A 27,247-nucleotide genomic window follows, 5' to 3' on the forward strand; every position below is an offset into this window, starting at 1 on the left:
AAACCGTGGGTCGGATCATGTTGGCGACTAATAGTTGCCTATATATGTGGGAGAGTGGGGTAGGCAGGGGCGTGAACTGTATGCGCTGTCGGGATTGCGTCGTACCACTCTGTTGGCCCTGCGCGGCTGAGGTGGTAGCTATGTGTGGGATTCCCCGGGATCATTACCTTGGGCTCTGATACCACTTGTTAGGAAAAATCCACAGACCTACTTCGGACTCGGGCCCATCCGCAACTCAAAAGCTTAAGTCAATAAGTTGGTAGATCATTGTCTCTTATAAACCTATGGATTTTCTCTCAACTTTTTTCATGTGGGACTACCTCCAATACCTACTATTACCATTCTCCATATAGGAGAGAAACCGTCACAACATAATATAATAATATATAAGAATAATAATAATAAAATAAAAACAAGTTCAAGATATCGGTTTTGGTTCCAGTTCTGTGTATCCAACGATATGGAATCGGAACAAGTTTTCACATGTTCCCGAAATTGCTATCCAGACCCTACCATAATTTCAATTTGACTTACTCAGAACTTGTCATAACGGGTAGGTTATTACTGATTCTGATTCTAGCCAATATACAAGCACACCCGTTCTTACTATTCCATTTAACATAGTTTTTCTAACTGAGCAAGATTAATCTTTTATAAGCAAAGATTGTTAATTACCACGTACCTTTCTTATGATTCTTTTCCTATCGTATTATTATATTTCAATTTACATTCTTCTATCTTTTTGGATAAAGTAATTTTTATTCTTCCTTTATATATATATATATATATAAATATAAGTTGATCGAATTAATGGCTTTAATATTTTAATTCTATCTATGAATTAAATTAATATTTTATGAAGTCCTCATTTAAAATAATTAATTTAAATCTTTTGATAAAAATAAATGACTTTTTTTAGTAATTTATAACTTAATCTATACGTGGAATTATATTTATTTATTTATAATATGAGATCTAATTTACGTACAATATTTTATTTTTTGTTCCCGTAGATTAACTATAATATGATAATTATTTTATTAATTATATTATTTTTTCTAGAATATTGATGGCATTTATTATAGGCATTTATCACTCGGCATGATTTGTTTTTACTATAGAGCAAAAGGTTCTTTGACTCCCGACCTTTTGGAGTAGAAAATATTTGCCCCCATTCTTTAGAAATCTACACAATACCCCCTGACCTTTTGAAAATAAACATTTTACCCCTTCGTGTCACTTTTTTCGACCAAAAGGGATCACATGGGTGACACATGACTTTTGAAAGGACAAAAAAGTCATTTGCGAATTTTAAAAAAATGATAAGGAAAAGAATAGACCTAAACACCTCGATCCTGGTTGGGGTTAAATCATCTTAGGCAACAAGGGCCTTGGTGCTGGTCAACCTCACCAGCAAACTACTAATCTCATCAAGTGGATGGAAAAAATATTAGGTGAGACTAACACATATATTGTGGTGTGTAAGTCTCAACTTGGTGTCTGTCAAGTTATTATGTGAAACTCACAATCCTTATTTCTTTTACATTTTTCTCGACATTTGATTATAACTAATACATGTCACGTTGGCGTGTTAATCTCACCAAATATTTTCTCCATGGATAGTAGCTGTTGGTAAGGCACCATTCCCCGGAGGAGGAGAGAACCTATATATTTTTAAATCCCCGCTAAACCAATACCATTTTGTGAAATTTTGTTCGTTAGGGTTGGCCGAAACTCTAGATCGCTCGGAGGTCTTTGACGATCCTTACAGTGAGCTCAATGATCATCGCAATTGGCTCGACAATGTTGTCCGTAGGTTGCCCAGCACTCAAGAGCCGAGAACGAGCTTTTGGAGCCCTGAAAAAGAAGCGATCTGCTGAGCCGAGACCGCCATGAGCTTAAGGCTTCTATGAACCATGTCTCTCGAGCCTGGGTCCTGCTGAGCCAGGAGCTCGCCACCCCACGAGCTAGGCCTGCTAGTCAAGGGCAAACCCACCCATGGGTCTCTAGATGGTTAGCTCACGAGAGCTCACATGATGGGGACTACCATGATATTGTTCATCTTCTTCACGAAAAAGATGAACATTATCTTTTTAAATTTTTTATTATATTATTTTAGATTTTTAAATTTATCTTTTCCAGATATGGTTCGGGTTATAGATCGAGTTATGGTTCATAATTTTTTTTTATTTTTTAAAAACATATGGAACCCACTGGGCCAATCATCGTGTATCACGTGGCACTGTCATGTACACGTTAGCAATTCCGGTTTAAAGTTAATGGAGATATTGACGGAAGGGATCAATTGATGTTAACTTAATCTGTCAGGGTCCAATTTGATGTAACATCAATCTCTCGAGGGGCAAATTGTTAATCAACGGATGCGACATTAGATTTAGAATGCCATATCAGATTTTTTCCTCAATTATTGGACGACAGTCTGACGAAAGGGCCCATTTGATGTAATAATATATCAAGGTTCAATTTGATGTAAAAAATTTTCTTGAGGTTAGATTTGATGTAACATACATCTCTCGAAGACGAAATTATTAATTTACTCTTACAACTAATTTTTTCATAATAGACTCCCCATATATACATGTTTTTTTTCTCCTATTTAATGATAAATTCCCACATTTACATTTTCTAATTATTATCACAACCAATTTTTTAATAATAAATTCATCATATATTATCTATACTATTATATAAAGCCAAAACATTTCCTTTTGGTAGGGGTATAAACAAGTCGAGTCAAGCTCGAGTACAGGAAAACTCGACTTGGCTCGTTACAAAAATGCTCCAGCTCGGTCAAGCTTCAGAATGGAGGCTCGAGCTTGGCTCATTAGAGCTCATTTAATTGCTACGGGCTCAAAACCAAAATGAGCCTGATTGAGCTCAGTTCGGCTCGATAGAACGAGAGGCTGGAGTAGCAGTTAGTCGTGGTGGAGAAGAAACAACTCGGGGTTGAAGGCTTGCGGAGCAAGAGCTAGGGCGGCTCAATGAGAAGCAAAGGCCGGGGTGGGAAGAGACGAATAATAATATTGGGGGAAAGACGAATGACGAGAGAGACAATTAAGTTTTTTGGCTATTTTATTTATTAGTTTGTTTTTAAAATTTGAATTTCTATTTTATTTTAAGAGTTTGAGCGTAAGAAAACAATGAAAAAACTCAGTCCAGTCCATGAATTATGGGCTTAGGGCTAATGTTCACTAATATAATTAGATATAAGTAATTTTATGTAGAAGCTCGGCTGGGCTTGGGAGCGGAGCTGAAAGAGCCAAGTATCACCGAGCTCGACTTGGTTTGCTCAAAAAAAAAAAGAAAAGAAAAAGCTCAGCTCGAGCTCAAAAAGGCCGAGTTAAGTTCGAATTATCACCGAGTCGATCTAGAGTAACTCGTGAGTTGGTTTGTCTTGTTTACGCCCCTACTTTTGGTGTCACTTTTTATTTCTCATGCTCATAGTGTATTTTCTCTAATTAATTACAATTACTATATTTTAAATAATTTAATAATTTCATCAAGTATCTTTCAAATCCACTAACCCACTTCCCTCTCCATCTCCCCGTCTCTATTTTTCTCGCCCGCCCTTCTTATTTTATTTTATTTTTTACCCAAATAATTTATCTCCTTCTTTGTTTTTGACATGGTAGCGTGAGTGCATTTGTCTAGTATATAATATCTACTTTTGTCTCATTAAGCGGGAGGGAAATGGAGTAAAATTCCAACTCCACCGCAGACCCTCTTTCCAAAAAGAAAAGGTTGTCTTGAGCAATTGGATTCTGAAGCGAACCGTCCGAGTTCACTACCTCAGACGAGGGGTGGCAATTTTCGGCCCGGCCCGGTAGCTCCGTGCTTGCGCCGAGTATTATCGGGCCGAGCCAGGCCCTTCACGAAAAGATATTGTGCTGGGCCGGGCAGGTGACCCGGCCCGATAGCCCGTAAAGAAGAAAAAATGAAAAGGGCAAAAAAAAAAAAATAAAACTCACTAGTCAGTCGCTGACCTCATCACCAGGCCCCGTCCTCACGAGGGAAGAGTCACGGCTCTCCTCCTCTCTCCCCAGCTGTGTGCTCGGTCAATGCCGCCATAGCTCCTCCTTCTCTCTCTCTCTCTCTCTCTTCCACCTCCTTCCGTGGCTTCTCTCTCTAGTCATCACCGGAGAACCATACATACACACACAGATAGATATAACTATACTATATATATATATCGCAGCATCTGAGCTCGAGCTTTGATGTCCGCACCGCAGAGGATCCTCTTCCTTTTCATTCCGTCTCTCCCTCGTCCTCGTCCTCGTCCTCCTCCTACAACCTCCCTCTTCCGCCGCCTCGTCTCCCCCTACAGAGCCTTAGCTCGCCCCCCCTTCATCACTCCTCCTGCTGCTTCTGGTGTATATCGCTGGAGTTCGACCATACCGAAGAATAAGGTCAACTTCTCCGCAATCGTTTCCGGCGGTCCTGAATTGAGCGGACTGTGTGTTTCTCTGAAATTTGAGCTGATGGAGTTGAATGGAATTGGAATGTTCTCCATCCGATGGACTGATATCTGTTGAATTAGCACTGCCGGCAATGCATTGTTAAGATATTCTGATCAACAGCGCCTTACATTGACAAATAGAATGAGTAAAACATGATCGCTGGTTTCTGAATGTTCACCGCATGAAAGAAAGCATCTACAGTGGAAATTTTGATTTTTGCTTTATAAAATTGGCATGGAACTTTTAATTTTTATGCATTTGAAGTTAGCACTACCTGCCATTACTGATCTTGAATGTTCTTCTTGGTCATAAGTATGATTGGTATACGCTTTCGAATTGCTCATCAGTGGACTGAAAGTTCGTGGGTTGGTCAATAAATGCAGAGAAAGGTTAAAGGACAGAAGGGGAAAGAGAAGCCGAAACCGCCTACTTCTTCTGCAGCTATGGCGGGCCCATCGGCAGTTGTTGCTGAGGCTGTAACCAGTAGAATCGGTGGGCTGAGCATTGCTGAGCATAGTGGAGAAGCTCGTGTTGCACTTCCCGCTTCGCAATCTGGTATTGTTCATACAGTGAATCAAAATCAAAGCCCGGCAGCCATATGGATGCCTCGAGCCTATGGAACAGCAACTGGAGCCGATGCAGCTGAAGCTGAGAGTATTCCTGTCGATCAAAGAGCTGGAGAAATACAAGCAAATGGATCCAACGGATCTGCTACTCAATCTAGCTCTCCGGGGTTGAGTAAGCTATTCAGTAGTAATCTACTAGAAGGTTTTTCTGTGGATAACTCTACGTACACCTGTGCCCAAGTTAGAGCTACTTTCTACCCAAAGTTTGAGAATGAGAAGTCAGACCAGGAGGTACTTATGCACTTCTGGTTTCTTGATCGGTTTCCTGTGACATGATTTCCATTACGTTTGATGGTTCATATGAGCTTGTTCTCTTGGGAATGAATGAAGGGGCTATATTGAAGCCCTGGCAGCCTTATGTGTAATGAATACAAAACTTTGGTTGAGGTTATCTTGACATCTTTATTTCGAATACTTATCTGTGAGTATGTTTTCTTTTTTTTTTTTTTTATCCAGATTAGGATACGGATGATTGAGATGGTATCTAGAGGGCTGGCAACCTTGGAGGTAGGCCATATTTGCAAGCTCCCATTTTCCTCTCTTAGCAATTTAACTTGACTGCTAGATGAATTTTAATGTGTAGTTCGGGAGGTTTGGGAAGTAGTTACATTCACCGGAGAAAGCCATACCGAACCAGGGTTAATTATGGCATTACATTTTTGCAGTTTTCTCTTGTTTTAGAAATCTTGATTGATGTTCTGAAGGCAATTTCAGTGGGTTCTCATTATATGTCAATTTGTTGATAGGTTTGGCATGATCAATAATATTATTAGTTCATAGAGGCACAATTAACTGTTCTCTACTGGGAATTTTTGGAATTACATTTTTGCAGGTTTCATTGAAGCACTCTGGGTCTCTTTTTATGTACGCGGGTAATGAGGGTGGTGCATATGCCAAAAACAGCTTTGGAAATATGTACGCTGAGAAAATCATTGTTGTCTCGAAAATTTTTTCCTTTGGACTAGACTGAAGATAAATTTTCTGTTACAGATATACAGCAGTTGGTGTTTTTGTTCTTGGGCGGATGTTCCAGCAGGGATGGGGTTCTGCAGCTGCAAAAAAGCAAGCTGAGTTCAATGAATTTCTTGAGGTGATGTTCGCTTTTGTATTGAGGTGTTGAAATGTTGTCGCATCTTTTCTCTATTTTCCATCAATGCCTAAATATCCATAAGTACTCTTCTTCAAGCAAAAACCCTTTCCTCTTATGTAACTTGTGGCTGGTAGAAACATGAGCTTAACACCTTTGAAATACCCTGCTTGGTTGTAGTGTCAAATAATTACTCATGACATGCAATTCCACTTACTATTTCGAATGAGAAAATTGATTTAAATGTCACTTGTGTCTGAAGATAAAATTTGTAGGTTAGATATAAGATGCTCGGTGCTCTATTTCAAGTTTGTCATAGTCTTATATTTTCTTTTTCAGAAGAACCGCATGTGCATCTCGATGGAACTGGTAACCGCTGTTCTAGGAGACCATGGCCAGCGACCTCGAGAAGATTACGGTAGTCTCTATTTTTTTTTGTTAGTTTTAAGATGTACTCGCGCTTTAAGACATACTTATCTTGCCTTTGATGTGTTGAATTTATGGTCTTTGATACTTGTAATTACATGGTTTTTAAATTAAATTTCTAAATGATTAAAACTCTTATTGGGTTTTGAGGTTTGACGGTGTTTTGATCATTATTACACTATCTTTTTTGTTTTTAATCTTTTACAGAGATACATGCATGTGTTTGAGTCTATTCTGGTGCTTATACTACTATATGGGGCATGCTTATATTCATCAACTTCATCATAACCTTCTCCAGTCCAACTAATCTTGATACTTACTGTTTTACATTTTATCTTGCTGGGAAATGCATTTACTTTCAGTAACAAGTTATCTTGTTGAACAGTCGTTGTCACAGCGGTCACTGAATTAGGCAAGGGAAAGCCAATATTCTATTCCACCCCCGAGATGATAGCTTTTTGCAGGAGATGGCGGCTTCCAACAAATCATGTGTGGTTGTTCTCATCAAGGTTAGTTGCAAGCACTTGGGTATGAACATGGTTATATAACTTATTAGTTGAGCTGCTTAGTTTATTCCAATGACAACGTTATGTGATTCGCAAAATTACTTTTGTATTAAGTTTAAAAAAATTGTGTTTGATCTAATTTTTTACTTCTCTCCAGATATTTGCAATTTCATTTCTCCTGCCAAAGCACTTGTTAGCAGGTTCATTATTTGTTATTAATGCTGAGTCCTTTTATAGGAAATCAGTGACATCCTTTTTTGCCACTTATGATGCCCTTTGCGAGGAAGGAACAGCAACACCTGTATGCCGGGCATTGGATGAAGTTGCAGATGTCTCTGTGCAAGGTATCATGTCCAGCTGCGTTTCAGTTGAAAACAGTGTAGCTCCTGTTATTGGAAAGAACTGTAATTTTAGTTTGATTCCTGCTATGGCCATTTCATTTGATTAATTACAACTGTTTTTATCCTTTGGAAATGTTAGTCAACTTCAATAATTTTGTGATACTGATTAGCTTTTTAGTGATATGCTGATCTTCAAGAATTCATATGCAGGCTCAGTAGATCATATAACAGCACAAGGAGAAATTTTGGAGGGGCTTGTGGCTCGTATTGTAAGCCATGAGAGTGCAAAACATATAGAAGAAGTTTTGAAGGACTTCCCTATTCCACCAAATGACGGAGGTGCGAGATATGCCTGAGAGGCTTGATTAATCAACCTAGTTACAAAAGACTGCTATTTAACAAATTAAAATGGCGAGTCTTTTTCTTGAAGTTTAATGTGATTTGGTTTCCCTTGATTAACATGTTATCGTTTTCTCCACCCAGGTAACGTTGATTTTGGACCAAGCCTTAGAGAAATCTGTGCTGCAAATCTGTCTGATGAGAAACAGGTGATATGAAATAATTCCAATAGATAGATTCACCTTTTCCCTAAGAATTTTGTATGCGTATTGTGATTATTGAGAGATGCTTAAGGAAGCTCACTGGATGAAGACCTATACTGAGGATTGCTTGCCGTACAAAATTTTTCGCAGCAAATAAAAGCCCTTCTTGAGAGCGTTGGTCCTTCCTTTTGTCCTCATCTATCTGATTGGCTGGGTAAAGAAGCTGGGGATAATCATTCAAGAAATGCTGACAGATCTGTGCTATCAAAATTTTTACAATCACGGCCTGCAGATTATTCAACCACAAAACTTCAGGTCAGCTTTTTTTTTTCTTTTTTCTTTTTTCCCGTGTCCTCATTTAACTTGTTTGTGGAGCATCATAATCTCTTTCTATAGCTATAATCTTGTCTTTTGTTCTTTGTTTGTTCTCACTTAATTTATTCCATTTTCATTGCCTATAGTTTTGGCTAGGGTTTTGCTGTGCTGTTTATTACAATTTTCATGCCATTGGATAGCTGTTAGACACGGCAGCCAATTTTCCAGATAATGAAGACTGCTGTATAATTGCTTTAATATGCGGATTGATGGTCCTTCATTTAACTGATCTTGTCTGTGCTGTTTTGGTTTGTTTTCTGATTAGTTTATCTTATCATTACTATCTTTGTGTTGAAGTAGGAAATGATTCGTTTAATGAGAGAGAAACGTTACCCGGCAGCTTTTAAATGCTATCACAACTTCCACAAGATTGAGTCAACATCAAGTGACAATCTTTTCTACAAAATGGTTATACATGTTCATAGTGATTCAGCTTTCAGGAGATACCAGAGAGATATGAGGTTCGTTTTGAGGCTACTCGTGTTAGTCATTGATGGTTATGAATCCAATCTTTGCTTGGGAAGTTTTCGTTTTCTAATTTGAAAAACAAAATTGACTCCAGGTACAAGCCAGGACTCTGGCCATTATATCGAGGTATGCTGCCATAATAACATGAAACTCGTCTCATTAGAAATTAGATCTTGAGAAGGCCTCAAGCCTTATTAGCAAGTCAAGAAAACAAAGGTGTTTCTGCATGTTGATGGCCGTTGGAAGTTCTTGTGCGAGGAGAGTTGGTTGTGTTCCACTATATCAGGTTTGTTGTTCAAGTTTCTGACATTGCTACATGCACCAGGTTTTTTTGTAGACATAAATCTTTTCAAGGCAAACAAAGAACGGGCTGCTGAAATTGCGAACGGCAGCCAAGATATAGTAGAAAATGTCAATGAGAATGGTGGCACAAATTCAAAAGATGATTTAGCAGATGATGATGCAAATTTAATGATCAAACTGAAGTTTCTCACTTATAAGGTACATGTACTTCTGCTTATCTTGTACATATTTCTCATAATACAAAAGTGGAGAATACCAATTTGAACATCGTGAAGTGGAATCAATACCGACCTCAACTTTTTGCTGCAGATACGAACCTTCTTGATCCGCAATGGCTTGTCAATTCTTTTCAAGGAGGGTCCACCGGCATATAAAACTTATTACCTAAGGTGAAATATTCTTTAAATTAGATTTTAAATTTGTGTCCTCAGCAAGCAGCAGAATTTCAGTGCATAGAAGAATTTTTTGATGCAAGAGTGTTCTATCTTATAATTCAGGCAAATGAAAAATTGGGGAACTTCATCAGGAAAGCAGCGACAGCTTAGCAAAATGCTGGATGAATGGTAATAATATAACGTTGCTTTACTCTGATTTTATCAGTCCTCGTTGTTCTTAAACTCTTTCAGCTTTCAAGTCTTAGCTCTGGAAGGTTGTTAAAGCATTTTATATGAACTCCAGGGCTATTTACATACGGAGAAAATATGGAAACAAGCAGCTTTCATCTTCAATATACCTCAGTGAAGCTGAACCTTTTCTCGAACAGTATGCAAAACGCAGCGTGGAGAATCAAGCTCTGATTGGTTCTGCGGGGAGCCTTGTGCGGGCAGAAGATTTCTTGGCTATTGTTGAAGGAGGCAGGGATGAAGAGGGTGATCTTGAGATGGAGCGAGAAGCGGCCCCGCCAAGTCCTACTCCCTCCGCTAGAGACTCTGTCCTGAAGGATGAGGGTATGATTGTGTTCTTCCCAGGTATGTGGAATACTCTGCAATTACATTCTTTTTATAATCATTTTATAAAGCTATGTACTTGTAAACTGCATTTTTCGTACCCTGATACTTATTGAGCGTTCCCATGTAATTGACTGGTGACAGAAATAGAACTTGAAAAGGAATTATTTTGATTCAACCATCTCTTATCCACATTTTTGGTAAAAGCATGTGGTTACTCAAACGTTTCTGTTTTCCTCCTCTCCGAGTAATCAACTGCTCGAGCTTGCTCAAGACACTGACATTTTCTTACATTACAATTGACGACTCTACAGTAGCAAAATGAGATTTTAGCTTCTTATGGACACTTACAGAAATTATAGGACATGGTGGAAATCAATTGCACTTGGTGAAGAAAACTCCAACATGCAGAACTTTCTTCACCCTTTCCCCTGTCATTAGGTTTGTTGAACAGAAAAATTAGGAACCCCGCCATTATCCCATATGTTAGGTGTCTTGCAGTTGAATGATTGAACATATGCAGTGACATATGGATAAGACCAAAGTAGTAAAACTGTAAAGATTTGGACCACAATGCGAGAAAGTCTCTGAGTTAAAGCCAAATTTAGACATGTTTCCATTGGAACTATCTAGTGAAATTATGGTTTCCTGAGGAAGATGCATTTTCTGTTTGTTATAGGCATGCATCCGTCTTGATTAATTTTCGTAACTGTTATCTTAGGAATACCTGGCTGTGCCAAATCAGCACTTTGCAAGGAAATACTAAATGCCCAGGGAGGACTTGGAGATGATCGGCCTGTCCATAGTCTAATGGGTGACCTTATCAAAGGTATCTGTCATTGATTGAATGTTGTTTTCCTGCGTGGTTGGGATTTTGCCCTTCTAAGTCTTTGATATTCTTGAACGTTTTCATGCCCAGGATTCTCCAAATCATTTTGGCTCTTTTCTATCTTCTCTATTTTGAATTTTTTATATTTATATATATATATATATATTTTATCCCTATTCTCCTAGTTCAGGCGAACTAATCTAAGTAGTATAAGCGTTGCACAGTGTTAAGATAATTTGGAGGAAATTGCAGTTCAGAGATAACACAATTCTGCTATTGAATATATATTTATAAGAGTTATCACAGCAATCTAAATAGAGTTTCAGCTAGATTGTTCTTAAGGGCTGGCAAATTAGAAATGGAGTTCTTATTGTAAGATTGTATCGAGTTTTGGCACGACAATGGATTTGAAGACATCTTGCTCGTTGAGATCCCCAATAGGGGATAAACTTAGCAATTATTATGCTTTTATATCCAATAGTGGCAGGACACTCAAAGTCCATATCTTCAAATAAAAGAACCTGAAAAAGAAATAGGCAAATGAAAGAAAAGTAATGCTTCTATCCAGTGCATGGTTTGGAAACTTGCTTATATTGGCGTATTTGACAGGTAAATACTGGCAAAAGATTGCTGAAGAGCGCAGGAGAAAACCCTATTCCATCATGCTGGCAGATAAAAATGCTCCGAATGAAGAGGTTTGGAGACAGGTGATTTTCATTTCTTTGCACTATTTTGTGGTTTGTCAGAGACTGCATATTTGTCATTGTCACAGTTCTGAAATCCCTAAGCATACTCATGCTGAGACAGAAGATATCATATGCCTGAGGATACTGACTTTTCATGTTCCGCAGATTGAAGACATGTGCAGAAGGACCAAAGCATCAGCAGTTCCTGTTATACCTGATTCTGAAGGTGAAGAAATCTTTCTCTAATTGTTCAATATGGAGCACCAAAACTTTTTTCAAGTATGCTTTGTCTCTTCAGAGTTTCTCACATTTCGGAATCAGGTTCCTTCAGGTTCAGGATCACTTTATACTAGTACACTGGCCCGTTCTTATTTCGTTATGTTTGGCAGTTGAATAAGATCAAAAGAATCTGAAAAGTGTTGCTGCCTTGAAAATCAATTAGTAAAAGCGGTTCTCATATTGCCAGATCAGATGAGAGAACCCATTGCTCTGAAATCTAATATTGCCACCACACCCTAAGTTATGATATCTCTAACTAACTTTATAGGAGCTTCAGTAGTGAGAAAGGTGCTGAAATTAGATTTTGCTTCACCCAATCAAATAATGATTCAGTGTCTGTTTTTTGTTTTTGGCACAGGAAGCTATTCCAATCCCTTTTCTCTTGATGCACTAGCTGTCTTCCTGTTCCGTGTGCTTCAACGAGTCAATCACCCAGTATGGACCTCATATGTCATTCCTTTCTTAGATTGCTTGCTTCTATATATTTAATGTGGTTATTGACAAATGACTCATATGCTTTTGGTATTTCTGAAGGGGAATTTGGACAAGGCTTCTCCAAACGCTGGTTATGTGCTACTCATGTTTTATCACCTTTATGAGGGAAAGGTATGATACTTCATTCACATCAGCTGATTCATTCTCTCTTCGACCCTCATCTGAAGAATACTATTACCTATGTTTTAATATAAGGGAGATCTCTGTATGATAAGACCTTTTCTGATTCCTTGTCATATTTTGCAGAGTCGTCAGGAATTTGAAGATGAATTAGTTGAACGATTCGGGTCACTTGTGAAGATGCCATTGTTAAAATCCGACAGGTAAAATATATTATGTTTCCCATATTTCGGAACAAGCATGCCTCATTTTGTCTGCGCCCTAAATGTATCTTCTTTCCCGTTTTTAACCCCAATTTCGCTGTTCCAATCATCACGAGGCTTATTCCAGGTGTTTAAACTGGGGATTATAACCTAATTGAAATAATCATGGCCTCACCCTCTTCACATGCACTCGAAGAAATTTAATATGCCAACTTGTTTTTGAAGATATTTTATTTTTCTTGCCGGAAACTTTAAAATAAGTTAACGGTCGACTCATTTATTCATGTGCAGAGATCCCCTACCTGACTCTGTCAAATCTGTCTTGGAGGAGGGAATTAGTCTGTACAAACTCCATACCAGCAGACATGGAAGGTTTACTCTAAATTCTCTTTATACATCAATCTAGCCGATAAGTACGAGTTCTTCGAAATGCTGTGTTTGTAGTCTTAAATGTAATGATTGATCAATCCGCACTGTGAATCTGATCTCTCTTTCATCCTCTATGCAAACTATGCATTTAGATTGGAATCCTCCAAGGGAACATACGCAAAAGATTGGGCAAAGTGGGAAAAGCAATTGCGTGACATATTACTTAGCAACACTGAGTATCTCAATTCTATTCAGGTTAGTATTCTTCTCAGTCTCTCTTGTTTGCTTGGGAAAGAAATTCTTCATGAGGATACAGTCCTGCAAGATAATCTGTTATCTTCTGCTTCACTTCAAGTTCTTGATCACCAGCGGATGCCAAAATTTTCGTCTTGCTATATCTGTCTAGGTTCCATTTGACTTCGCTGTCAAGCTAGTGCTGGAACAGCTGAGAAGCATTGCCAAAGGTGATTACACAGCACCGAGTACCGAGACACGGAAGTTTGGCTCCATAGTCTTTGCTGCTGTTAGCCTACCGATTGAACAAATTCATGATCTCCTCAAAATGGTAAGTACGGAAAAGAAAAGAAGTGTTCTGGTCAGTGTGGTCAGAAACTGACCAGATCCGACCTGTCCGACCAGCTCCCACCAGAGCCAGACAGCATAAATTCATCCCTCTCAATTATGTGAACAAAAACACTAGCCCTAATCATACACAGTTCTTCAAATATCTCGCCTTGTCATGCAATTTTTCATTCCTGAAACTCGTCTTTTGATGAGCAGTTGTCTGGTAAGAATGCGATGGTGGAAGCTTTCCTGAAGGACAAGGATATGGAAAGCAGCCTGCGGAAAGCTCACATAACCCTCGCTCACAAGAGAAGCCATGGAGTCACTGCTGTCGCCAATTATGGTCACTTCGTCAACAGGCAAGTCCCCATAGATGTGACGGCTCTTCTGTACAATCCCAACATGGCTGCGTTCGAAGCTCGTCTTGGCACAGTCGACGGCGAGGCTGTAACTTCGAAGAATGAGTGGCCCCACATTACCCTTTGGACTGGAGAGGGAGTTGCTCCCAAAGAAGCCAATAATCTGCCTCAGCTGCTTTCGCAGGGTAAGGCTGCTCGTGTCGAGATCGATCCACCGGTGACTATTTCAGGTCCATTGGAGTTCTATTAGGTTATCATGAGATCAACGGCCTTTGAATTGAAATGATGATATCATGAGTGGATTGGTAATTGAGGGAAAGTTTTGTTCTTAAGTTGAGTTCCGAATCATAGAAGGAATTATGCACATTACGGGAATTTCATATCGGAAGGTCTACTTCTCCCTCTTATTGATGTTGGGGGCAGTCCTCAATTTTGTAAAATTAGGAGCAAATTATGAATTTTGTGCGCTGCTTTTTGCAATAATTTATAAGTAAAGATCTAACGTTGTCGCCACAAACTTTGCGGTCGACAATTTAAATTTGTTTCCTAATAATTTTTCAATTTGAGTTTGGTGTATAGAGCAAAAATCAATGCCAAGCTCAGGTATTTGACCATTTTCACAAATGTGAATTCGTATGATGAAAAAACTTTACAATTTGTTCATTGAACATTTCGAGAATAGCAACCCATCGGACTCTCGTGAGACGAGTTTCCAAATGCAAAAGATCATATTCATGGAGTCCCCTTCTGGCCACGACATTCCACTTCAACAGTTTGGACAAATCTCTTGAAACTTGAGCTCCTACCGCTAGAATTACGTAAGTCATTCCCTAGCAAGAGATGGCAAGATTGCTAGAGCCTCCCCGTCAATGACGAGAAGCTCGCCCTTCTTGAAGCACTTCGTAGCGAGCTTCACACTACAGAATGAGAAAGAGAACCGAAGTTAGAGGGACAATGAACTAGCGTCATGTCAAATATCATATGACAGTCCTATATGGTAATGTCCATTCCTCCACACCGGACGTAGAGCAAGTGAAGTAACTTACAAGGACTTGTCCCTCAATTTTCTTATGTTAGTTGCTTGGACCTCGCCAGTAATCTCCTCTCCGACATAGACCGGCAACTTGAATTGCAAACTTTGAGAAACATACACTGCTCCTGGCTATAAAGTACGCAAAGGGAAGCAAAGAGACCCTTTTGCTATTACTTGCAGTATATGCATGCGTATTAAGTCAATCCAATGGAATGAAGGAAAATGAGAAAATGTTGGAAGAGCAACTTACAAAGTTCGAAGAAATTATTCGAGGAAAGAGGGAAGCAACGAGCATCCCATGAACGAGGCGGTCCTCAAACCCCAAAGCCCGAGCATGTTCAGAATCAAAATGAAGAGGATTTGTATCGTGACTCACTTTTGAATAAGCTCTTACATCTTCGTCGGAGAACACACGGTTCTCCCTCAAAACATCACCAGTCTGGATTAACGGTCCTGAAGATGAGAAGCGCCTCAAAGATCTCACACTCCCTATACTCCTAACGAATACCATGACAGCCACTCGGTTCCTCAATATCTCCAGCTCAACTCCTCATGTTCTTAATTCTTATTGCTTTATAGCAACACTGACGCTCCTCTTCACTCGAGGAGATGTGCGCTTGTCAAAATCTGTCACAAAATCCTCCGATAAATGAAAGCTGTCGAGCAGAGACAATCTATCGTCAATGTCTGTTTGAAGCAAATAAGGAATCTAAAAGCACCAATTTCATCGAAAATTATATGACAACTCTCGGACATTAACGTAAAGCTGACAAAAGTTTCAGAGAAACAATCATTAACTACGCACGGACAGATCACCACCTGACGGTCCAAATTTCTCGACAAAATTATCGCCCAATCCACTCTCTCTCTCTCAAAGTTTGACCAAGTCGTTGCCCTTTGCCTCACATTCACCTAAACTTACCAAATCTTTAATACCAACATTTCCACCTCGATTTCTTTGTCCCCTAGTTTGAAGAGTCAACCAGCAAACAATGTGGAAGGTCATATACCAAAAGGCGATCGACACCTACGACCCCATTTCCACCGTTTCCAAAATAATGACGTTCAAAAATTCCAATTAAATATGAGGCATGGGATGCCCAGTCCCGCAATGTTACAGATGGCGGGATGAGAATGCCCGGTGAAGCATTTCGTCGAACAGCCGGTGCGCATATCATTCATCTAAGTCCAGCTACTCAGGATCTCGAAATCACACACTCGAAACATATTAAGCAGTGCCGCTAAGATCAGAGGACCACTACCTTGAGCGGCGGCTACTTCGGGACGAGAAAGCCGTCGGCGTCGGATCTCTCCGACAACTGGGGAGAGGAGGTTTTACGGCTGACGGTTGAGTAGAGCTCAAAGAAACAGAGCGAGAGGGCGTGTGTACATGTGTGTGTGTAGGGACCCCTAAACTATTGTAGATAGAAAATTTGCCCCCCAAACTAATTGTTCTTTCAACATTTACCCCTCAACTATTGCAGCACGAGGAGAATGTCACCCTTCCGTCAAATTTTTCTGTCAAAATTGACGAATGAAGGCAACAAAATTGAAAAATAAATAAATAAATGAATAAAATTCTGAAACTGAATTTTTTTATTCGATTTGACTTCATTTCTTTTTTCCCGGTTGAACCAAATAACGGGCACTCCCCACATGGCCAGTAACATAGTCGAGCCCGTCAAAGTCCATGGGCCTCACCGGTTTTGTGAGAAGGGACAGCCAGACTAAAGGCTGCCGATGGTCGCTCAGCATCGGAAATGCGTGACCTGTACCGGAATCTGTTTTTGCAACATAGTCTTTGCCATTGGCAGGGGCTGAAATTTTTGCACGTATGACATGGTAGCCCGGGTTTTTCTCTTCAAACTTTGAATTCCTATTGCTTCATAAATTCGGGAAAAAAAAAGGTACAGAGAAAATATTACGAAATTACAAGGTATCATATCATATAAATGTCATTTTAGGAATTTACATCACTTGCAAATTCGATGACACAAAACAAACCACCGAACTCAAGACATCATAATGCAAAAGAAATATTTTCATTTTACACTTGGAATCAAACAACAAATAAATACTACAAACAATAGATTAATGAATACTAATCTATCTATCGATGAAACCTGGAGAGGCTATCATGTGAAAGCAGCTCGAAAAAAAAACAGCTGCTTTTTGACAGCATGGAAACGATGAGTTTCTTCAGCTTGACATTGTGCTAAGGCTAGAATCTGTGGAGCTTGAAGCCCCTTTTCCGGCAGTTATTACACGACATTCTGCAGCAAAGTCACAAAATCGGCATTTCCAGCACTCTTCATCGGGAGTGTAATTGGCTTCCCTTTCTCCGAACCAGAACTCCAGACATGTCCGAATCTGACCCTCAACCAATTCATGGTTGTACTCGAACTGGTCTTCACCGAGCAGTGAATGGTCCCTCTGCAATTCGTATCTGCTTTGAAGAAACCGAGTAAATAATGGTCTAAATTTGACGTGACCCAACAAGAGAGCCACTAATTGCCTCATTATATCACATGAAGGTAGAATTAATTTTCGGATCACCTCAGTAATAGCTGACTGTGAGCAGGTGGCAGCATCTTACATGTGTTCCGATAATATCTCACAATCTCGTCGAGCGTCTGGAACAACAGACAACCAAATATTACACATTAATACAATTTTTTATATCACTAATTTTCTTTTTAAGAATAGATAATCGTATCCGTCAGACTATATAGGTAAAAATGAATGGAGCCGGAATGGAAATGGAAAGGATCTTCAGAGGAAGAAGACATCATGCTGTATGATCGAATTAAAGAGCTCAAAGGGGTAGCATTCAAGGAGCTAACTTAAATCTTAGCCCATGTCATTCTCAACTGAATGAATGGAGAAAGGAATATCATAACAAGCTAAAACTCAAGGCTGAAGCAAAGAGTCGAGGGGAATGGGCTACTAACCTCTGCAGGAAAACCGGAGTTAGCAGCACTCTCCCTGATCTCTTTGGATAGCAAAAGGTAAGGATTCAAATTAAAGAAATCAAAGAACTTCTTGGTAGGGAAGTTATCGTTCACTGCATCATCCCACATGTACTTGTAGCACATTAGTTGAAGCCTGCAAGAGTAGATGCCAACCTCATATGACGCCAGGAATAAATTATAAAAGAACACTCGCATTAACTGTAGTGTTGAGCCACTTTAAAGTAGCGGACCTTCCATTTCTCCTCTGAGGCTCTGCTGGAAGTGTATTTCGAACACGAGTTTTAGTGTCCACCAATATCGGGATTCTCTCAGATTCAGAGACGGGCATCTGTATCTCGTCAATCACTCCCACCATCCAAGCACCTTGGACGAACCCTATTCTGACATCACAGGCATAATATCCGTCAGCTCAAAACAGAAATAACTACTAAAAGAAACAAATCACAATTTCACATTCTTTTGCACTGTTCTTAACCATACTTCCTCACTCAGCTTTATATTTGATGCAATCTGATTAAGTCGATAACCTCTAGAGGTTATTTCAAGTCTTTTTTTTATGTTTAATGCAAGAACAGGGACTCACAGAGGCAGTTCACGGGTTAACCCGTCGAACAACAACTGATTTGCACCAATTATGAAGTTCATGAACCTCATAGCCCATCTGTCTTCAGTCGACTTCACTCGAACCTTCACTTTCTTCACAACCTGTTAACAGCAACTTCAACATTAACACAAACTACTGATAATCTTCTACTAAACAAACTTTCAGTTCAAGACAGACAAGGGCAATCAATCAGACCTCTTGTTCGAGTTTCTTATGCCGCTCGCTGCCTGCCCTCATGGCTTTCGTAGTCCTCTTCTTCCTCCGAAGAAGAACAAACTCCATCTGCTTCTCACACCATTCCTGTTCATGTCAGCAAAATCCATAATCACGATAAATTTGCCATGAAATGACCGATCTTGATCTAAATACGATCTTGCAATTTGAAGTCAACAGAAGAAAATTGAATCACTGTCGCGTATCTTCAGTTGAATTAAGGTTCCAATTATCCATTTCCATTCAATTGTTATTTCGAAATTTGAGCTCACAGTAGCAGTAATGTCGGTGACGGACAAGCCCTTTTTCTTCCTAAACCGGTGAAAGAGCGACGGAGGAGCTCTGCTCTTCTTAGCAACGCTGTCGCTGGAATCCTCGATGTCGGGAACGGAGCAGCCCGACAGCCGCCTCTTCGGCAGGGACGAGATCGACCGGACGTTCCGTTGGAATAAAAGGGAGGAGGAAGACGAGAGGGAGGCGCGGGAGGAGGCCAGTGCGAGGGCGGTCTCGAGGAGGGCCATCTCGTCGTCGCTCACGATCTCGACTGGGATATCCGCGACGAGGCTGACAAGGTTGTCGAGATCTGGGTCGTGGACCGGCGAGTCGGTCGGCGGGCCGGACGGTGCGGCGGCCATTTTGGGGGTGGGGAGGACGGTTGACTGAGTTCGTGGGGGTGTTTGAATCGACCGTTGGGATCGCCGGGCAAATCTTTTTTTTTTAATTATTTTATAACTCGGGTGTCTGAGTTTCGCCTAACTAATACTCAAAACTCCGTAAACTCTCGGCGACACACGGATCGGATAATCACGTCAAAAGTGTTCCGGTGATTCTAAGAGATTTCAGATCCGAGATCGAATGAATATTTAAACTCATTCTTATCATTAGATCAAACTCCTTGAAGTTAGATCGCTGAGCGATAGGGAAGGCGTGTCGAGGACTCTACCTATCCTTAGTCTAGATTTATTTACCTTTTGACCCTCAATTTTCTCCTTGTTTCTACTTTGCACCCTGAGTTTACAGGCTGTAAATCATCACAAGTATATTAGAAATTCACAAAATCTTTTAAGGAAATTAAACTAAAATTAGCAGTTTTACCCACGCTTTGTTTGGTTTTAAAGTTGAATATGTACTCGACTCTACTATAGTTTGTGAAATAAGAAAATAAGAAAATAATTATTATAAGTATTGATAAATATATGGATGTGTGAGAGTATATATATATGTATGTATGTATAGATGTGAAAGTAGATAGAAAAATCATTATTAAAAAAATTATTAGAAAAATAGTTAGAAAAAGTATAAATGGTAAAAATTATTATTAAATGAGAGAAAAAGATAAACAGTAATGCTTATAGTGTTGAATTTAGGAAAAAAAAAGAGTTGAATTGGGTAGAATAATGATTTTATTTGGAAAAAAAATGCAAACTTAACTTTTAAAATTTGTTTATATGTGCACATTTTCCTTCTAATTTTTTTTCACTTAATTTTTGAAAATATTTATTATTTAATGTTTCAAGGATTAACTTTTAAAATTTGTTTATATGTTCTGAATAGTAATTAGGTTTGATCTTTGGATGTTCATTTTGAACTGTAGTTATATTTATTATGCATGTGTTTAAATTATTACTCTACATGACTTACATATTAGTATATTATGTAAAATTAGATATTTCTTGGAACTTGAGGTTACATTTTATGAGAGTTGTGAAATTTGGTCATTGAGATTCAGAGTTAATATTTGTAATTTGGATCTTAATCTGTTTCGAGGATGCTAGAGTTTTTGTTGAATTTTTTGCGACTTATTATTATTTCTTTTAAATTCTGTTGAGTCAAGCTTCCTTGTGGATTAAGTTATATTTTAGGATTAACTTTTAAAATTTGTTTATATGTTCCCCAAAGAAAAAGTATTTATATGTTCCGAATAATAATTAGGTTTGGTCTCTGTATATTCATTTTGAATTGTAGTTGTATTTTTTTTGTGAACTGTTGTATTTATTATGACTATTTAATCTGTTACTCTAAATGACTTATACCATAGTTAATTACGAAAAATTTGGATATATTTTATGATAGTTGTGAATTTGATTACTGAAATTCCGCGCTAAAATTTGGATTTTGGATCTTAACTTGTTTGGAGGATGCCAGGAGTTTTGGTTGAATTCTTTTTGACCGAGTTCATTATTATTATTACTTTCTTAATTCTTGTGGGTCAAGTTTCCTTGTGGATCAAATTATATGTTCATGGGGCAATGAGAAGCAATGCAGTAGAGAGCTGAGGATTTGAGATTAGAGTTATGAGCCTACAATGTTAATCCTCTCCTTTTTGTTTTTCAACTATATATTATATATACATAGATTCATTGTAAGCCATATCGCTCATTTTTATTTTTCATTTATACCCTTTTCTTTTTGTCATTTTTAATATTTTTTCGTGAATATTCTTTGAATTTCTTCTCACATCCTCCAAAAGAATTTTAAAATTATCATATTTTAGCCATACATACAATTAAATAAAACATATCAGATCCTACAAAAGTTGGCCAAATTATCATTTTGATACTCATGTGCATTACTATTTTCCTCAATATGATATTGCACAACTCTTTTATTTATATAAAACTAGTAGAGAACGGAGAAAAGGAGTTTCGTCAGGCGTCACCTTCAACCTGGGACTAATAGTCCTAGGTTTGACTCTTGCCCCTGTGACTCCCATGCCCATTCCCCTTTTCCTATCTATCCCCGTCTAGAGGCGTATGTCTCCTTTATTCAAAAAAAAAAAAAATAGTGGAGGAAGTAATTGCGATTGAAGCATGTCAAAATATATGTTTTCATTGTGATGTTTTGCGTTCTTATTGATTCCTCAATTCTTTCTTCAGTCTTTTCTTTCTTTTAACAAGAAATTACTATCATATAACAATTTTCTATAAATATTTTTAATAATTAATAAAATTATAAAATTTTAATTAATTAATCCAAAAATTATGAATAATATAAGAAATATATAGGTTAATTTCGTTAAATTTATCAACAAACTAAAATATTCATATATTTTAAACTAATAGTGATGAACTAAATTTTGAATGCTGGGGTTAAATTTGGTACTTTCTATAATAAAATAGGTGCTTCGCAAAAACATTATAGTATATTATTGTATTTGAGAAGTCATTATGTAAATATATAAATAATATAGTTATTATAAATAGTATATTTGCGATTCGGATGAGGACTATAAGATTGCAATAATGCTAAGACATAATGAGATTACATATTGGAAAAATATAATTTTGGTCCTCAACCTTTGAATTTTTATCATTTTTGTCCCAAACCTTTCTTTTTTTGCTATTCTCATCCTTAAACTTTGTTTTTACCGTTTTAGTCCTGCTGTCCATTTTTCCCCTTAAAAACCTCATTTTCTCCGTCGAAAAAATAATTTTTAAAATAATTATAATTTTTAAAAATAGATAAAAATAAAAATATCAAAAAATAAAAAAAATCTAAAAATATATATAAAAAGGGGGTGCAGCGGTTGGGGGCGCCCCCGCTAGCCATCACCCCACGACGGAGATCGCCGGTAGGGTCGGATCTCGCTGGCGACTTCTGCCAGGGGGTAGCAGCCATCAAATCAATTATTTAAAAAATGCAATATTTTATGTGGCACAAGTGACTTATCATTATTTATTAATAGGTCGCGAAAAACATAAAACCATTTTAGAACAATTAAAATAGGTCCATCGGGCCCTGGAATAGAGTAGGATGGGTTTTCTCACACGTGGGGATCCATCCTTTTCCTCTAATTTTTTTATTAATTGAAATGTGCAAATCTTTTTTTTTCTCCCTTGTGTCAATCGATAGGCAAATGTCCAACTAATCCAATTAGTTTATGTTTGAGCTAGGTTACCTCACTAAAAGTTAAAGTTTCCATGGATTTTGTCCAATCACAAGCGTCGACTATCCTAAAATCAATTCACGTCGAAAACAAGGCTATTTTAGTTTATCACCAATTTAAGTACTCTTTTTTTGTTTGCGACATTAGAAATGTCGTTGTATTTTTGTAAAATATGCAAGATCATACTAACATGTTGACTGAGACTCATTTCCACTTAGGTATAGACTTGGCTATTACAATGGGATGTTTTTATTGAATATCAAACCTCTATGGCAAGTAAAGTTTGTCCACTTTAAATTAGCCGGCCTTTGAAGACCTATTATATTTCAATCATAGTTTTTTTTTATTATTGTTGTTGTTGTTGTTATTATTATTATTATTATGATTAAGAACAATTAAAGCAAATCCGTTGAGATCTGGGAGCGAGTAGGGTGGCCTTTCCCACCCTAAAGGATCGACCTTGCTCCTTTTCTTTTTCCAGTTTTATTTTTTAATTTAATTTGAATATACAAATCTTTTCTCTCTGATGTGCACAGCCTGGTATGTGAAAGTCCAACTGGTCCAATTAATCTATCTTTAAGGTAGGTCGTCCAACTAAAGCATAAAATTCTCCATGGATTTTCTCTAATCACGAGTGTTGAATTTCCAAAAACCAACCCATAGTGGTAAAAAACCTATTTCGATTCATTACTAATTTATGTAGTCTTTTTTATTTACGACAATAGAAATGTTCTTATAGTTTTTGTGAAACGTAATGTTATGTTAGCATGCTGACTGAAATTGATTTTCATTAGGATTGACTTGTCTATTACGAGGAGATGCTTTTACTGAATATCGAATGCCAATTGCAAATAAAATTCATCACCTTAACATTAGCGAACCATTTAAGACATATTATATTGCGACCATGATTTTCAAATTAGAATTATTAATAATTCAAAATAAAATTGGTGAAGGGAATTGTTAGTTTTTATATTGTGTGAAATATTAATTAGTACAATATTTTAAAAACTCTGGATCATTTACTATTAATTGAGAGTTCACAGTTTTTACATATAACTAATCATTAGTTTTAGTTATACTCTTTATTACACAAACTAATATGATAAATCAAAAAGTTGATAGAAAATGTTTAGGACCTGCTGCATTGCGCGAGTGTTAACCCTAGTTAATGAATTAAGTTGTTAGAAGAATACAATTAACTAGGCTTTTTTTACTCCTGAATTACACGAGACTTTTACTATAAATATAACTGAATTTACCTAATTAAAACTCTAATTACTTTTAGTTAAATTTCAAAAATAATTATTATTTTTATATAGTATATAATATCTAATAATTTTATCCATATATCCTAAGGAATTATGATTAATTCATATATTACTACTATATTGGAGAAGAAGCAGTGATATAACATTTTCACAATTATCTTTTCTCCAATTCAATTAAAAATTAGTTACCACAAATTTTGAGGATATATTAAAATCATCATCATCATCATTTGTCTTTTATCTATCTATCTATATCTTCTATATTTATTATATATACTAAAAGAGAATTCTGAGGAGCTCTCTTAGTGAGCCACATCATCTATGCAATAATGGAATTATATTCTCTCACCAGACCAAAAAAATATATAACCCTCAACAATTTACTTTAAAATTATTTTCTCAATAACAAAAAGTGCAAAATGAGTTTAATGTAGGAGGAACTTTTCCTCACTCTCACATAAAAAAAAATTCTAAATAATTAATAAAGAAATTTTAAGAATGACCTTTTACTGTATCTATACGATCAGTATATTTATAATTGTCATTTTTTATCTTTTAGCACCAACACAATCCCATAAAATCCTCTTATCTACTCTTTTCATATTCATCATATTATTTTTTATTTTCTCATTCTTTCTTGAGTTCCAAGTATGAAAGAAAATATTTACTATACATATCAAATCTATTTATGGAACTTTATGAAAAATGCTAAAATAATTTTTTTATGAATAATGTAAATCAAAGAAACTATTTTAAAGAAGATGTATTTTTAAGGTATTCAAATTAATATAGGTTATATATAATACAATTAATCTCAAATCAACATTTAAATTTAAATTTCAATATAATATAATAAAATTATCTAATAAAGCAATAAGCTATAATTTTGTAATTGCATTATTTCAATAATGTGCCAAAAAATTTACATTTAGTCAAAACAAAAGTTTGTTAGTATGTATATATATTTATATATATATATATATACTTGATAATAAATAGTATATAACCTGACATAATAATGATGTCTTGGTTGTTCTAAAATATTGCATATGCTTTTTGGATATATATACATATATTTATTTATTATTAAATATATCAAGTAAAATTTTGAGAATTAACTCATCAAAAAAATTTAGTTGAGAAAAGATGATATGGTCCATAGCGAATAGCGGGTTTATTACTAGTTATTATTATATGGGGTTCACTTTCTCATTCCTAATTTATCCAGGTTAAATATATCTTAATAATTAAGAGCATCAATTTAGGATCAAAATAGTGAAATTATTCATCCAAGCCCATGTACCTCACTTATAACTAGAAAAATTACTCATACTTCCAATTGAAAAAAATTATACAAAAACTAGTTACTTCTCTTTTACACTCCTATGTTTTCTTTCACCTGTCATTTCTCTCCTCTCCTCGTTTTGGACATTGCTTTGCTCCCAAGAGCTATACGTGTTTTTATATGTAATGATAAGTTTATTATTTTCATTAAATTATAATTAAAATCTTAAATTAATCATATGTAACAAAAATGCCGGCCATATAATATTTTCCTCGAATGTAGATGAAACCAATCTATCAATCAATATATTTGATTATTTTTTATTTTCTTTATGTGCATTCCCGTAGTTGTAGTAACTTATTATTCTTCCCAAAATGCCCCTTGTGAGTTTAAGATTATAAAATGAAAGGGCTTAAATTGGAGAAGAAGTTAAATCGCATAGTCGTCATTTTAATAATTTTTTTGGGTAGGATTTTTTTTTTCTGGGGTAGGACATTTTAATAATTTTTTAACCACCTATCATCACCACTTTCCCTCTGTTCTCCCTCTCTCTCTTGTCCTATCACTTTCTCTCTCTCTCTCTCTCTCTCTCTCTCTCTCTCTCTCTCTCTCTCTCTCTCTCTCTCTCCCCCATTACTCCCCTTTTCCTTCTCTAATTTAATTTAAAAGTTAGGCATCATCAAAATTCCATTTTCATATTATAGTTAAGAAAATCTATTTACATTTAAAATTTTTTTAAAAGTAGTTATGTTTCTGTTAGATATTAGTGATGGTGGCCCGCGCATGCCCAGTGTGTTCTTATCTATGCATGTTATTATGGTTAAAAAAATCTATTTACATTTTTAAAAAATTTTAGATATTCGCATGTTAGTATATCTAGATGATATTGTTTAAGACAATTAATTGTCTAAAAATTTAACGGTTAGAGTTTACTTCAAAGAGGTCCACAAGGCCAATGGGTTACTTTAATCCATAACTAGTCCTTCGCCCGCGCATTGCATAGATATTTGTATTTTTAGGATACGCATAAGCATGTTGTAGATTTATTAATTTTTTTAGGAAATTCAAAATTCATTAATGACTTTATTTAGGATTACTTTCTAGAGAAAGGAAAAGATTATGGTAAAATTAAAAAGTCAATGCGGGAAACGTGAATGGACAATAAACATTTAGCTCCTTATTTACCAAGGATGCTTATGTTGGAACTCATCAACAAAATGACTAGGAGGCTCTCCTTAAGAGTACTTTAAATTACTATGTATAGATAAAGTTTGATGAAATAGGCCATGTGTAAGAGACAAGCTATTTGATGAAATAGGCCATGTGTAAGAGACAAGCTATTGTTTTTATTTTTTTTACGGGGACTGGGCCATTTATTCTTTTATTTCTAACCATATAATTGGCCCATTCAATTGTAAATTGCTATTTGTGGGCGATACATGTGCTACAATGGCCGGGACAAAGGCTCGCGATCCCGCGAGCTACACTTGCTAATATTTTATATTTTCTCAAAATTTACCTTGTGTGTTGAATTCTCGTGCTTGTGAGTTATGTCATTCATTCAGAATTCGGTAATGGTTGTCTTCTCTATTAGAATTCTCGGTTTTTTGTTTTGCTGAATTTAGTAATGATGGAATTCTCGTGTTTGTTATATGTGGAATTAATTAGTTAGCGTTTATTAATTGAAAAAATATCAAAAGTGAAAAAAAAACACTTAAGATCCGAAAGTAGTTCACATAGAAGGAAGTGACTACGTCTCAATAAATTAATCGAGACAGCGAATTTTCTATGAAATTATTAAAAATTCCATCCATTTCCTTTTTTTATGAATTAAATTCAAGCAATTTTGAATTTACTAGAGAAAGGCTCGCACTTTGCTGCGACGATGGCAAAACAATTTTTATAATACAATTATTTTTGTTTATATTATTCAATTATATATGATAAATATGAGTTAGTAGATGTAATCCTGATATCGAA

General features: G+C 36.6%; 3 protein-coding genes across 4 annotated transcripts; 1 reads left to right on the top strand and 2 right to left on the bottom strand.

Moving 5' to 3' along the window:
* The first annotated feature begins 4,020 nt into the window (after positions 1 to 4,020).
* Positions 4,021 to 14,520, top strand: LOC116199463 (tRNA ligase 1). Its single transcript, XM_031529814.1, has 27 exons — positions 4,021 to 4,427; positions 4,862 to 5,335; positions 5,561 to 5,611; positions 5,937 to 6,019; positions 6,095 to 6,194; positions 6,531 to 6,609; positions 7,003 to 7,126; positions 7,361 to 7,467; positions 7,675 to 7,803; positions 7,948 to 8,012; positions 8,157 to 8,321; positions 8,682 to 8,842; positions 8,944 to 8,975; positions 9,175 to 9,350; positions 9,462 to 9,541; positions 9,650 to 9,715; positions 9,831 to 10,120; positions 10,821 to 10,928; positions 11,538 to 11,635; positions 11,780 to 11,840; positions 12,252 to 12,328; positions 12,428 to 12,499; positions 12,635 to 12,711; positions 13,003 to 13,083; positions 13,233 to 13,335; positions 13,487 to 13,645; positions 13,861 to 14,520. The coding sequence occupies exons 1-27, from the start codon at positions 4,236 to 4,238 to the stop codon at positions 14,251 to 14,253; spliced, it is 3,603 nt and encodes a 1,200-aa protein (XP_031385674.1). The 5' UTR covers positions 4,021 to 4,235; the 3' UTR covers positions 14,254 to 14,520.
* Positions 14,521 to 14,579: 59 nt separating this feature from the next.
* LOC116199466 ((R)-specific enoyl-CoA hydratase) lies at positions 14,580 to 16,456 on the bottom strand. 2 transcript variants are annotated; one of them, XM_031529816.1, is made up of 4 exons: positions 16,299 to 16,456; positions 15,287 to 15,692; positions 15,050 to 15,165; positions 14,580 to 14,920 (listed from the first exon to the last, which is right to left on the bottom strand). In XM_031529816.1, the coding sequence occupies exons 2-4, from the start codon at positions 15,545 to 15,547 to the stop codon at positions 14,827 to 14,829; spliced, it is 471 nt and encodes a 156-aa protein (XP_031385676.1). In that variant the 5' UTR covers positions 15,548 to 15,692; positions 16,299 to 16,456; the 3' UTR covers positions 14,580 to 14,826. The 2 variants fall into 2 exon arrangements, with proteins under 2 accessions (XP_031385676.1, XP_031385677.1); XM_031529817.1 differs by having other exon boundaries at positions 15,287 to 15,663; positions 16,299 to 16,437.
* Positions 16,457 to 16,955: 499 nt separating this feature from the next.
* LOC116199464 (exonuclease V, chloroplastic) lies at positions 16,956 to 19,582 on the bottom strand. The gene is made up of 7 exons (XM_031529815.1): positions 19,098 to 19,582; positions 18,808 to 18,912; positions 18,592 to 18,713; positions 18,239 to 18,388; positions 17,988 to 18,141; positions 17,593 to 17,669; positions 16,956 to 17,482 (listed from the first exon to the last, which is right to left on the bottom strand). Exons 1-7 carry the CDS (start codon positions 19,458 to 19,460, stop codon positions 17,236 to 17,238), a joined length of 1,218 nt encoding a protein of 405 aa, XP_031385675.1. The 5' UTR covers positions 19,461 to 19,582; the 3' UTR covers positions 16,956 to 17,235.
* Between the last annotated feature and the right edge of the window lie 7,665 nt (positions 19,583 to 27,247).

The sequence above is a fragment of the Punica granatum genome, chromosome 3 (genome assembly GCF_007655135.1).
Source record: "Punica granatum isolate Tunisia-2019 chromosome 3, ASM765513v2, whole genome shotgun sequence".
Taxonomy (NCBI): Eukaryota; Viridiplantae; Streptophyta; class Magnoliopsida; order Myrtales; family Lythraceae; genus Punica; species Punica granatum.

What these genes read in the sequence shown, in the direction of transcription:
- LOC116199464 (XM_031529815.1), bottom strand. Translation starts at nt 19,460, where the DNA reads ATGGCCGCCGCACCGTCCGGCCCGCCGACCGACTCGCCGGTCCACGAC. An exon ending in ATAAGAAACTCGAACAAGAG is followed by an intron (nt 18,714 to 18,807) that starts GTCTGATTGATT and finishes TGCTGTTAACAG; the next exon opens with GTTGTGAAGAAAGTGAAGGT. An exon ending in TTAACCCGTGAACTGCCTCT is followed by an intron (nt 18,389 to 18,591) that starts GTGAGTCCCTGT and finishes CTGTGATGTCAG; the next exon opens with AATAGGGTTCGTCCAAGGTG.
- LOC116199463 (XM_031529814.1), top strand. Translation starts at nt 4,236, where the DNA reads ATGTCCGCACCGCAGAGGATCCTCTTCCTTTTCATTCCGTCTCTCCCT. An exon ending in ACTCTGGCCATTATATCGAG is followed by an intron (nt 8,976 to 9,174) that starts GTATGCTGCCAT and finishes TACATGCACCAG; the next exon opens with GTTTTTTTGTAGACATAAAT. An exon ending in AATGGGTGACCTTATCAAAG is followed by an intron (nt 10,929 to 11,537) that starts GTATCTGTCATT and finishes CGTATTTGACAG; the next exon opens with GTAAATACTGGCAAAAGATT.
- LOC116199466 (XM_031529816.1), bottom strand. Translation starts at nt 15,547, where the DNA reads ATGGTATTCGTTAGGAGTATAGGGAGTGTGAGATCTTTGAGGCGCTTC. An exon ending in GAATAATTTCTTCGAACTTT is followed by an intron (nt 15,166 to 15,286) that starts GTAAGTTGCTCT and finishes CGTACTTTATAG; the next exon opens with CCAGGAGCAGTGTATGTTTC. An exon ending in AAATTGAGGGACAAGTCCTT is followed by an intron (nt 14,921 to 15,049) that starts GTAAGTTACTTC and finishes CTCATTCTGTAG; the next exon opens with TGTGAAGCTCGCTACGAAGT.